The 12,888-nt window shown below is 35.2% G+C and overlaps 1 protein-coding gene across 1 annotated transcript in view; it reads left to right on the top strand.

Moving 5' to 3' along the window:
• The window catches only part of LOC140159382 (dnaJ homolog subfamily B member 6-A-like), an 82,579-nt gene that overhangs the window by 30,252 nt on the left and 39,439 nt on the right, over positions 1-12,888 (top strand). Inside the window, 3 exon segments of the mRNA XM_072182838.1 lie at positions 7,764-7,927; positions 7,929-7,957; positions 11,147-11,256. Of these exon segments, the coding sequence (XP_072038939.1) occupies positions 7,892-7,927; positions 7,929-7,957; positions 11,147-11,256 (175 nt within the window). The 5' untranslated portion in view covers positions 7,764-7,891.

The raw sequence follows: 12,888 nt of genomic DNA, 5'->3' as shown, positions 1-12,888 counted from the left end.
ATTACTGATTGTATCCCCCATGTCTCGGAGTACCTATCTTGTTTGTTTTCTTTGTGAACTTTGTTGTGGTTGCTCCAGTTTACTTTGTTACTTTTGATATCGAACATTTGACCTGTAAAATGCATTGTTTCCCTCTCGATATTGGTGCAGACAGACATCGTATGATTATATTGACAAATTGTCCAAGAGAAGTGGTACAGAAAATTAATGCGCTGCATGCTAGCCATATGCTTCGACATAAAAAGTCCCAAGTTCAGAGATATTTTCTCAAAATATCAAGAGCTTTCTCAAGAGCATCTGAGCCAATTCTAGGCTTGTTTGTACTCATTTGTATGCATTTTTCATACTGATGCCAAATATGGTCATGAAAATTTACAATTCTGAAATTTTTTAATTTTTAATTTTGTAAAAAATTTGAAACTTGTCATCTGCAGTCTGAGAGTTTATATATTTAACTTATATTCACTAAAATTGTGATCATCTGTACTACAAAATATAATAGCCATTTTAGCCAAATACATGTAACACTTGGGGGGTAATTAAAAAAATGTGATCTGTGAAGTACATGTATAATAAGTAGACATATTATCAAAAAAATAATTTATATATCAGTTGTGTAGCGTGGGTCATCACATGGGGGGGGGCCACTGTTATATTATACATACACGTAGTAGTCATAATTAATGTAAAATTTTTGGTTCAATTTTGCATAGATCTGTATAATTCAACACAGTGTATTTTTAGAGTCGTCAACATTCCAGAGCACCGAACAGGCTGTCTGACATACAGACTCATCAGAGAGGCTCTCTCGGTAGCCAATTTCAACAGTCGCTGTTTAATTGGCCATGATACGGTCACGTTGATACATAACAGATCAGTAAAAGCTTCACAGCAGTTAGCCTGATTAACACCGAAATAGAAAAAATACCTTGAGGTTAAGTCGTAGTAAAACGACAGCCTAGTTAGAAAAAGGTGGTATGTTAGTGAATGTTGAAACCTCATTGCTGCCCTGAAATATTTTTAAAATATGAGTGAATTTATAAATTTAATAAATGTCTGAATGTGGTCTCAGGTTTGGTTTCTCAAGGCTCATTCAGGGCTTCAAATCCGACGCGAACCCGCGAACCGGTTCGCGTGAAGGTTCTCGCTGGGTTAAACTGGGCGAACCAAAATTGGTTCGCGCACAAGCTTGGAAGTCTAAGATCACATTTTGTGTTATTTTTACCCTTTTTTACTGCAACGGAAATGTGATTTAATAATCTCATTAATCCATGAATATAATTCTGAAATGTTGAGGAAAAAGGCAAAGTTTTCATCATTTTAGCTGTCCATCTCGTACAGAGCGTGAAAGTTTCGCCCTGGCCTGTGTTTACAACCCACCATCCCATAATAATAGATATGACCTCGCTAGTAAATAAAAGCGTCTATGTCATTGGTTAAATCACATTCATCTCACGTATTTCCACCAATCACGGCAACTCTTTCTTACCAAAGAGTCGGGTCATATGAATAATTAATCATGACATGAATAATTAATCGTCAAATGACGCTCGTCATTTATTACACACGTGCTCACCCTTTACCCGATGTACAAAATAATATGTGGAATAAATTTAATTTAATTTAATTTGCATTTCATTTGAAAATATATGGTTTAAAATTGCGAATCATATAACAGTACATACAAAAGCTATTTTAAGCAATTTCCAGCTTAACATTTAAGGAAATTTGTAATAAATTTATGAATAAAATGTAAATAGATATCAAGTGAAATTAGGGGTATTGCGGTATATGGTATATTTTCATGTTTTGACATCTCTTCATCGCGTAGCTAGCAGTAGGAGATGGGTCATTCGCGGCCTCAGATTCTCCAAACTAACTCATACGGGTGTAAAACCTTTTAAACTGCACTATATTTAATACATAAACGTTATGTTATGGTCTCATTAATGCATGATAGGTAAGTTACAGCGATAGTCGAAGTTTAATAAGCTTAAAGAAAGTTGCTGAGCTTGCTGTGTATTTTACGTTCGGTACACTACAATATTATTATTACTTTCAGGATTCAAAGTTGAAACAGCTGCTTTTAAAAAAAAAAAAGATAACCAACATGGTTTTGTTATTAATAATGTTATAGTAAGTTGCAAACAAATTCCCACCTATTTATAGGGTATTATGATTTCACAGGGTTTTTTTTTCTCAATATTACGGGGAATCGAAAGCCTGGTTCTGATGAGAACCAAAGGTTCTCGCAAAAGCCATTTGCGAGAACCTAAACTGGTTCCCGCAATTGATTGCGAATTTGAACCCCTGCTCATGATATGGTTAGGGGTGTGTTTACGGGGTTAGGGTTAGGATATTATGGGTTATGATATAGTGTTGGCTTTTAGGGTTACGTTTTAAGGGTAGGTTTAAGGGTTGGATTTAGGGTTAGGATATAGGATTAGATTTAGGGGCAGATATAGTATTATGTTTAGAATACATGGTTAGGTTTTAGGATATAAGGTTGGGTTTAGGATTTAGGGTAAGGTTGGGTTTAGGATTTAGGATAAGGTTGGGTTTACTAGGATTTAGAGTCAAGTGTTATGATTTAGGGTTGGGTTTTGGATAGGGTTAGGTTTTAGGATTATGGTTTAGGATTTAGGGTTAGGTTTACGGTTTTGGATTGGATTTAGGACAAGGTTAGGAATAGGATTAAAGGTTGGGTTTAGGGTTAAGTTAATAGGTTAGGATATAGGGTTGGGGTAGGACATGATTGAATTTTAGGATTAGGATTGGATACAGTTTTACAGTTAGGATTAGGTATTTAGCATTAGATTATGGATTTATGGATGGGGTAGTAACTTGTACTCATATGTTGCTTTGAATTAGAACATTTGATATTGAAATTGGCATTATGAAAGGAGTTAATGGCAACAAAATTAAGATGTGATTACATAATCAGTATGTGACTTATAAAATATTATATGTACAATGTAAATGACACAGCATTCAATGTGAGCCAAGTTTATTGCATGGTATAGAATGGTCACAGTTTGTTTGCCATGGAAATCATGTGCACGTCATTTATTGAGAAAGTCGCATCTGTGTCCTATGTGTTACACTTGACTGAATGGCTGATGTATATTATCTCAAACAGTTAGCTGGCATATTAGCTCTTAACCTCGTATAATGGCACTGACGGTATTTTAACAAGCAATTTGAGATTAGGTTTTAGCGTCAGTGGCAACATGAGTGTATATAAAATGTTACAGTGTAAATGTCTCAAAAATGTCTCAACAAGGGCTTGATGTTTGAAAATGAAATGGATACAATGTAAGTAGGCCTGGATGACTGAGATAGAAAGCAGGCTTAGAAATCAAATTAAAGTTGCATTTTGCACACACAAGTACTTCAAAAGTGGTAATTTTCATGTGATTAATTTTTGTGCAGACAAGCATTTTAGTTCAGGTAATTCCAAATTTTCTGCTAAAATACACAGTTTTTGCTTTTAGTTTTGAATTGTCTTTCCAAGCTATATAAAATAAAATATTTCTAATTTGAATTGTTTGATGTATGCTGATGATTTAGTCATTATTTCACAGAGCGCTAAGGGTTTGCAATGTGCTCTAGATAGACTTTCTAATTATTGCAAAAAATGGAAACTTATGGTAAATACTGATAAATCAAAGGTAATGATATTTAATAAGAGTGGTCGTATTATGTGTAAGTGTAATCATGCTTTTAAGTTTGGTGACTTATTACTTCAAATTGTTGATGAATATAGTTATCTTGGTATTGTTTTTACACCATCTGGGTCATTTACTAAAGCGATGATAAAACTTAAGGAAAAGGCTTCTAAAGCATTTTTCAAAATTAGAAATAATTTATATAATTCTTCTGTTAAATGTAGTTTCCAATTATTTTACTCACTTATTCAACCAATTCTAGCATATGGATGTGAGGTTTGGGCACCTTATATGCTAAAGAACTTAAAGGATGATAATTTTATTCAATTATGTGATAAATTACCTAGTGAAATTCTACATGTTAAAGTATGTAAGCTTATTTTAGGTGTCCACCGAAAGACTACAAATCATGCTGTAAGGGGTGACTTAGGTAGTTTTCCTCTTTTGATTTTTATGCTTAACCTTTCGGTTAAATACTGGTGGCATTTGAATGATTTATGTATGCAAAATAGTTATAGTAACAAACTAGTTATTGATGCTCTTGTTGAAAACAGAAAACTGTCTAATAATAGCAACAGTTTTACATGGTCACTTGGTATTAAAAAGGTTCTTTCTGTTATCAATAGGGATGATATTTGGGACAAACCCAATGCGTGTAGTTCATCTAGTATTTCTAAAACTATTACCACTGGTCTAGAACTTTTATATAATACTCAGTGGAAATTTGTTACTTCAAATTCTCAACCTAAACTGAGGACTTATTGTACTTTTAAACAACAATTTTGTAAAGAAAATTATACTGTATGTTTAATCGTAAACGTAGATTAGCATTCACTAACCTTAGAATTAGTTGCCATTCTCTTAGAATTGAGTCAGGTCGACATACCTCGCCAAAAACTTTAATTGAAGACAGACTTTGTGTTCATTGTGACGCAAATAAGATTGAAGATGAATATCATTTTGTTATGGAGTGTGGTCTATACAATGAACAACGCTTTGCACTTCCTTTCTGACATGAATAATATGTTACACTGTAATGATATGTCATTGAATGACATATTCTTGTTGATTATGGGTGCTTCAGATTATGATGTTCTGAAAGTAGTAACCAATTTCGCTCAATCATGTTTTGATGTTAGATCTGGTAAAGTATGAGTATTTCTTGAGATATTTACTTCTTATAGTTTATATAGGTCTATTGTACAAGTTTGTGTTACTGTCTTAATTGTTGATTATACCATAATGTTTGGTGATTGTCAAATAATGTTTTATTCTATGATTATCAAATTAGAGTTACAATAAATTGTATAATGACAACTGATGACTGGTCCGCAATATTGTTTTTTGATCACAGAAAGGCAGCATTACATCAGGAAGGCTTCATTGCCAAATTATGATCTCCTTAGGTCATGGATGTACATTGTACCTGATGATTCAAAACATGGGGCACGGAGTCTACTTCATAGCACCTTATTCATTCTTCAATATCAACTCATCTCACAACACAATGATAACAAGTTCAGAATGAGAATCGCTCCCACCCAAAACCCACGGTGCCCTGAGAAAAAAGGGTTTGTTGTGTTTTATGGAAGGGCATTGCTGGGATGAATTGTTTCTCAAAAGGGACTGCAAAGTAGGCTAGGGTGCACATTTCATTACTAGCCATGACATTGACAAATAAATTGGACATCAATAATATTTATAAGTAGCAGATAGGAAGTTAGATGGTCTGGAAGGAATAACATCTCAAATTGACTCCTGCACAAGTGATCGATTTCATAATGAAGGGACGTGCTCAAGGCATTGTATCATAGAGACCCCCTAGATAGAGTTACATGGCTTCAAGATAATACAGGATATTTATAGCCTTTGTGGTGGCTACTTTAACGTCTTGACCTTTTCATGCAATGCTGCATCGTACCGTTGGACTGTCAACTAAGTTTGTTTTCGCTGCCAAGCAAGAACAAGAGAACTGTGAATTTTGCCGCTAGCACTTATTTACCTGTATTGATTTGTGATGTTATACCCGTTTTGTCAGTGTGGTCGTCGTATTTGGAATAAATAATACTGATTGCAAAATAGCATTGGCACATTTTCAAGATGGTAATATGTATTGTACAATGTAAGGATGAAGAAGTGATGTAAAAATATATGGTTTGTGAAAATAAGTTGCGTGATGATTTTGGAAGATGCCCTCTGTGGATTGTATCTGGAGTGATGCGTAACCACTTGGGTATGTGGCTTTTAAACATGATCAACTGGAAAACTAAAGTGGTAAATTTGGCGCATGTCATTTTTTAGCGCTTTGTCGCTTTTGAACTACTTAATCACTTGTTCTTAAATTGGCGATTTTGAGTTTTCGTACATAGACCTATAGATGCATGAAAAACGTTTGCATAGTATATTTTCGCGGTATTGATGTTGAATGCGAAAAGGTGAAAATTAATGTTGTGCAAAAATATTACACTTTTATACAGTAGTCTTCTGTATTATGTATATTTATGCAATAACAAATGGAATGAAATTTGAGTTGACAATTTGTTTTATTTTGTGTCTTTGAAAATATGAAATTATAATGAGTTACTTGAAAAGAAAAAAAAAGGAAAGAGAAATATCATGCTGTGTTTGTAGATAAGTGGTACATATTGAAAAGATCAAATTTCTCATCACAAGAAAAAAAAATATCGTCTAGTGCTCAACTACTGCTCATGATATCCACTTGCCTTCTTGGACCTTATAGCAAAATTGATTTTTCATGCCATGATATACCCTAGCAGGTCCATCAGATACATGCACAGAGAAATTCAGTTGACATTTAAAAAGATAAAGATGTTAGCCAATTTTGTTTTAAAAGAATTAGATTAGATTATTACAAAATACACCACTGAGATTAATATTCCATTTTGCAGCTTCAAATTTGACAGTTTCTGCCCTGCAGTTTCATATCATAATCTAGGCTTCTGATATGCATATAAGAGCACGCACATAACACAGGGCAGGCTGGTATTTTGTCAGTTCATAGTACGAAATTTTATCAGTACGGTACCTTTTGCCTTGTGGAAAATGAGTGTCCATAAGTTGAACCATGTTGTATTTAATATGAAGTCCCCAGTGTTTTCCCCAAGTGCTTTGGTTCCATTAGCGTGTGGAATTGATATTCAAGTGCTCAATATAATACTAGTATCACTGCAGACGTGGGAGCATTTTTATCCAGGCAAGGTAGAACTTGCTCAAAGATGTAAATTTATAAAGATGTGCTGCTATTTGAATTATCACTATGCGGGAGAAAGTTTTTCGCTATTTACAGGGATGTAAATCTTCAGGAAAATTTCCTGATTTCAGGAAATTTTGCTTGGATCTTCCCTGTACAAAGTATAGGGAAATACACTTTTTCAGGAAATGTTAAAACAGTTTCAGGATATTATGTCGGTGCTTCATCCCTGTATTTACGTCTGTATTTTGTTAAAGGATGTCAAATCTATTTATCAGATTGTGCAGTACTTTTTTTCAGGACTTTGTTTATTTTACAGAGATAGAATTTGTATGCATACCATAGTACATCATTACATAGTGGGATTAATTAATTAATATCTTTTAATATGTAACTATTTTCAATTATGATTTAAACACATGTATGCCATGTGCAGTTTTGCTGCTTGGGTGAATTTTGTGAGATTTTTAAGCTTTGGGAAATTTTGTGAGTTCTTTATATATCCGAGACGAAAATATTTTTGTCTTAGCTTTATATTACAGAAATTTTGAGGTGTTGTTATTTTGGCCTCAGTAAATGAAATTTTCAGGAAAAACTAAACCTTCACAAAATAATGTCCTCAGTATATTGCCTTAAATGTACAAAATGTACTTGTATATCTTTTTTAAAGAATGGTGACTTGTTGTTGTCATGTTTTGTAATAATGTCTGCAGTATATTGTCTTTATGTATAAAATGTCCATGTGGAGAGTGAGACATCTTTTTTAAAGGATGGTGATTTGTTGTTGTCATGTTTTGGTAATAGATACATCACATCCACCTTCAAGGGCAGGTTGTAACTTTGCTAAATCTTACTCCTCATATTTTGTTCTTTTATATTTACAGATCCTGGTGAATACAACCATCTAGAAACACTGGCTGGGTATCATATCATCACTCTCAGGAGGTAGCGAGCCGTGCCGCCGCCGTGTGTAGCTGGTTCTGCTTGGAGTGATCAAGCTTTAGTCAACAAAATGGTGGATTACTACGATATACTTGGGGTACACAGGGGGTTCCACTGATGCAGAGATCAGAAAATCGTAAGTTGAACTTCACTAAATATATTAAGTGGAGTGTAGATTGTGAAGAAAGTATTTGGTGTACATTTAAGAGTAGATATATTTATCAAAAAGTTTATCATTTATCAATGATCAAAACTATTGAATAATACACAGAGTCATTATCCATGTTCAAGGTGGGTTAATAGGATAGGAATTTTGTGGTTAAACACTGCAAGATGTCCCCAAACCACTTTGAAGTTTCAGGAAGAGAGCAAAGATGACTTAATACACTTTTAGTAGCCCAAAGTCAGGAATGCGAGACATGTAGAACATAAAGGAGAAAGTGTTCGTTAGGTGGTATGGAAGATAACCTTTCTGATTCCCTTCAGGCAGTAGGCCTACACGTTTGAGTAGTAAAATCTTGCCTGGAAAAATGTGGAATCAAGGAAGCCTCTCTCTTCCAGCGAAATTTTGCCATTTGGAGGAAAATTTGCTTTCCCTAATAAAGAAGTATATACTGTGTACAAAAAGTATCTTTACATCTAAAACAGTAGGCGATTTCTTAGAGACACTTAAAACTTACCAAATAGAGTGGTCGATACATGTATGGAGAATTTTGCTCTGTGTATTATGATACTTCATTCGGCTCAATGCGACTTTATTTCCCCAGCTTACGTACCAATTTGAATGCATAATAGAGCATTTCAAAAATGTCAAAATTTACGTTCAGACTTTTTCCTCAAAACATGCAGATTATGCACACAGCTAACACACAGATATTGGAACAGGGGCTAACAGAGCCCTTTACAAAAGGGAATTACCCTGAAGGAAGAAATATCCATATTTGTCACTTTTGATGAAAATCTACCTTTAATCATTCAGATGGGTATAACTCGTGGGAAATAAAGCTGCATTGTGCCAATTTCCAAATGAGGTATCAACGTACGGTGAACAAAATTCTATCAAGGTGCATTATTGGGTAATATAATTTGAGTGTTTTAAGAAATCGCTTTTGTTTCATGAGTATTAAAGATACTTTTTGTGTGTAGTAAGAAAATTGTGGGAAATGCAAATATTGCCACTTTTGAGGGAAATTTTTATTATCTCCCTGTGAAATATAAACATCTTCTAGACCTGGATCATGAAATGAAAAGTTTGGACACTTTTCATGTAATTGCAATATATGAAATTTAAAGTACAATTAAAATGCAAGGTAATGTGGTATTTGTAAGCATTCGACACTGTAATAGCACTAGTTTCAGGCTCTGTTGCTTTAGCATACTATCCAGTGAGGTTGCGTCAGCCTCGACTGCTCGCCCTTGTTAATACTGACTAATATACATGTAGGTCCTATGTTAAGTTACACACTTTCTAAGGTACATTTTTGCTTACAAAATCCAAGCTCTTTGATAGGGTCAATGAGATAAATTGACTGCTCGGTGCCAGAAGTGGGTAAGTGCAATAGCTACCCTGTGAACATTTGGCAATTTACACACAGTATATGTACTCATCTACACATGGCAGCTAGTGCACATACCCACTTCTGGCATTGAGCAGTTGAAATATAGGCTTTCTATTAATTGATATAGACCAAAATCTCAATTTTGATGAAGAAAAAGTGGGGATGAGCATCCTCCAGTGCTGTACGGTGCAACCAATTTAGGCGCATTGGCGACTAGATTTTTTCTGATGCGACTAAACCTTCAATCCTTGGCGCCAATGGCGACCAACTGTTGAAGCTTTTATTCGCCAGCAAATGCAAAACGTGTAAATAATGAAGTGTTCAATAGTACAAATGTACGGCTATGAATATCATGACATCTCAATGGGGACTTTCTGGAAAACATATCTATATAGGCCTACACTGTACATGCTGTGTATGGAGTATGTAGATTGAGTATCCAGCAGCGATGATTCATTCAACACAACATGTGGCTGTGACAGGGAAACCCCCTTAAAATTGAACGTAGATATAAACATTGTGGCAGAATGACTTTGAGAAAAGTTGGAATATGGTGCGTTGGCGCCTCAGTTTTTTTACTTGGGAGCAAAATTTGGGCGCCTAAATTTATAAAGTTAGGAGCCATTGGCTCATCAATCAGTTTTTGCACCGTACAGCACTGGCATCCTCCTTTAATAATAGTACAATAATGTGCTTGTGATGAAATAGTGGGATCAATCTGGAACACATGGAAAATGCCAAGAGCAAAGTTCACTCGCTAGTGTCAAGCACTTATCAAACTAGCAATCGCAGTGTGCGGCAAAGAAAATCGCTAATGATCAAAGTCATGTAGCAATTGAAGAGCTTATTTCCAAACCGTGTTAAGTCCACTATCCCATGTTTCTAATTTCACTGTGCGATATTGCAATGTGTTGTGATGCTACATGTAGGTATTATAATTTCAGTTGGATGCACCATTCCAAAGCAAACAGCGGATGGACGCACAGTACTAACAATACTGTGTGAGGCCTTTGTTTCCCAAATGACAACAATAGTCTGCATATTGTTATGCAGCATTGTTAATGGTAAATAATAGCTTGTTGATGGTACAACTCATTGTTGCTAATGTAAAGTAAATGAGACACATGGGGTTGTGGAAATAAGCTCTTCAATTGTTAAAACACTATCATCATTCAGTTGTGACTACATGTAGTACTATTATTAGAAAGCTCTCTTGAAGTCAACTGGTTGCAATTCTGATTCATATATTGGCAGTTGCTGATCCGATCAAGTGATGGAAATATATATTTTTTTAAACGACACTTCTTGCGATTGCATAGTTTGATACGATCAAAAGGGGGTAGACCCGAGAAAAAGAAGATAGAGAAGAGACACTCCGTACAATTTACGTGCAAACGGCCTATACCGACGTGAAGACAGTCCAAGAGTCACATTTGCCTAGTCTCGGTCGCGGGCCAGACTATGGCGGTTATAAACGACGAGTGTCAGGACCAATAATTTTACTGGTTGTGTAGGAGACTAGCACAAGAGTCACATTTTCTGTCCTCTGCTGTCCTCCGGAGTGTCGCGGGCTTGGGTAGACTCCATCTGGGTAAAATATATCTTCAGGTGAATAAGGGACAAACAAGGATGAAAATAAGGATAAACTGCATGGGACAAACTTCTCCTCTCCAGATGTTGGTCCCCTCGGAATGACTAGGTTGCTTACACATCTGAACACAAGTAATGATTTTCTTTAACATTATGTTTATTAATTCTGTCCACAGATATAGAAAATTAGCTTTAAAATGGCATCCTGATAAAAATCCAAATAACAAAGATGAAGCAGATAGAAGATTTAAAGACATTTCACAAGCATATGAAGTATTATCAGATAGTAAGTATAACTAACATTTGTATCAGGTGTTATTAGCAAAACCAGACTGATTATACCAACAGGTTACTGGTTGCAGGTAGAGGTTCAGCCCAATTAGATGGTGCTCAATTGGCCCAGCAAGTTGAGAAATTGGTCTAGAAAAATATTGTAAAAAGTAAAGAAGACAATGAGAATATAAAAGCTGGATTTTTGTGACTCATCAGGTCGATTTGGGGGGCAAAACTACCAAATTGGCCCAAACTGAAAATCCTAAGGAACACTGGTCCCGTCCTCCTCCAACAACAGCAAAATAGGACATGCTTTTCTCGGCGCACATGGATTTGAATTTTGTTCAACTTTGTTGCGATATCGCAGTGTTTGTATGCTTCTGATTGTTGACTGGTAAATCAGGGTTGTGTAACACCAAAGTAGAAAACAAATTCATCCTAACGATTGCAAGGCTTATATTTCAATTCCATCTCCCAATGCTACAAAAAAACCATCATGAAATACTGCGATAATGGAGTATGTAACGGGCTTAAGAATGGAAAAACACTTACGACCATTTTGCGTTCAACTGATGATTTGATTTTACTAATATGCGTCTCATTCTCATTTTGTTAGGTTTTGTCGATATCAAAATCCCATTTCTTCCAGACTAGGTCTGTATAATTTAAAAGCAACTAGATCGATGAGACCGATAAATGATATCAGTAGACGACTGTGTATGATATCAGTGGTGCTCGGGGAAGAACATTTCATTTTACAGCTCAATTCCCTCATGCAGTTTTCTGTACTTCTCTTAAAATAACCTTGCAAGTTGAAACACATCTTGACAACTTTCTTTGTTTCTTTAATTCCATTTTATCGGACCTGGGAAATGTATTAATCCTTGCGTGCTAGGGTGAATGAATAAAATAGTCAAAAAAGTGAAACAAAAAGCTTGGTATTCATATCCTACATCATGCACTTTTTTTTTTTTTAATTTAAAAAAAATGTTTAAAAACACAGATAGTATTAGATTAGTATTCTAGTATTGAAGAAGAACTTAGGTTTTTTTACGCAATTTAAATTTAATAATCTTTGCGCTGCTGAATGTGAAACCTCTATCGATTTTTGTACTCATTATAGATGTATTAAGATAAAAAGGTGTGTAACTCGAGTTGCTATGATGAGGATGCATATATATGTTATAGCTGCAACACAACCTTCTCATCTCTTTACCAAATCTTGACTTACGGCCAGATCAATACGTCGCTTTGCCTTGCCTCCAGTGAACCTAACGCTAAAACCCCGGCTAATACATTATTCCGTGATACATGAATGTTGTGAATTTGATAACCTTCTCTCTTGTGTGCTAACACTCTCAAATTCAAAGCTTGAAGACATCGTAAATATTTCAGTGTGTTTTGTCAGACAAAACAAATGATACAATCAGTCATGGCTGCTTTTAAGGAAATTGTGTCAAGAACATGTAATGGGCTGTTCTGTTTAAAATCCACACTACCCCTGGGGAAGATTATGGAAATGTATTCAACAGGAGGAGTATGTGTTTCAAATGTAATTGGTCAGGGTTTATCATTTTGAAACCCATACTCCCTCTTTATTATGGCTTTACCTATATCTTCCACAACTGGAGTGAGTATTTCAAAT

This window comes from Amphiura filiformis, chromosome 8, assembly GCF_039555335.1.
Source record: "Amphiura filiformis chromosome 8, Afil_fr2py, whole genome shotgun sequence".
NCBI classification, from domain to species: Eukaryota; Metazoa; Echinodermata; class Ophiuroidea; order Amphilepidida; family Amphiuridae; genus Amphiura; species Amphiura filiformis.
The sequence above is the reverse complement of the archived record's forward strand: the minus strand, read 5'-3'. Positions and strand labels throughout refer to the sequence as shown.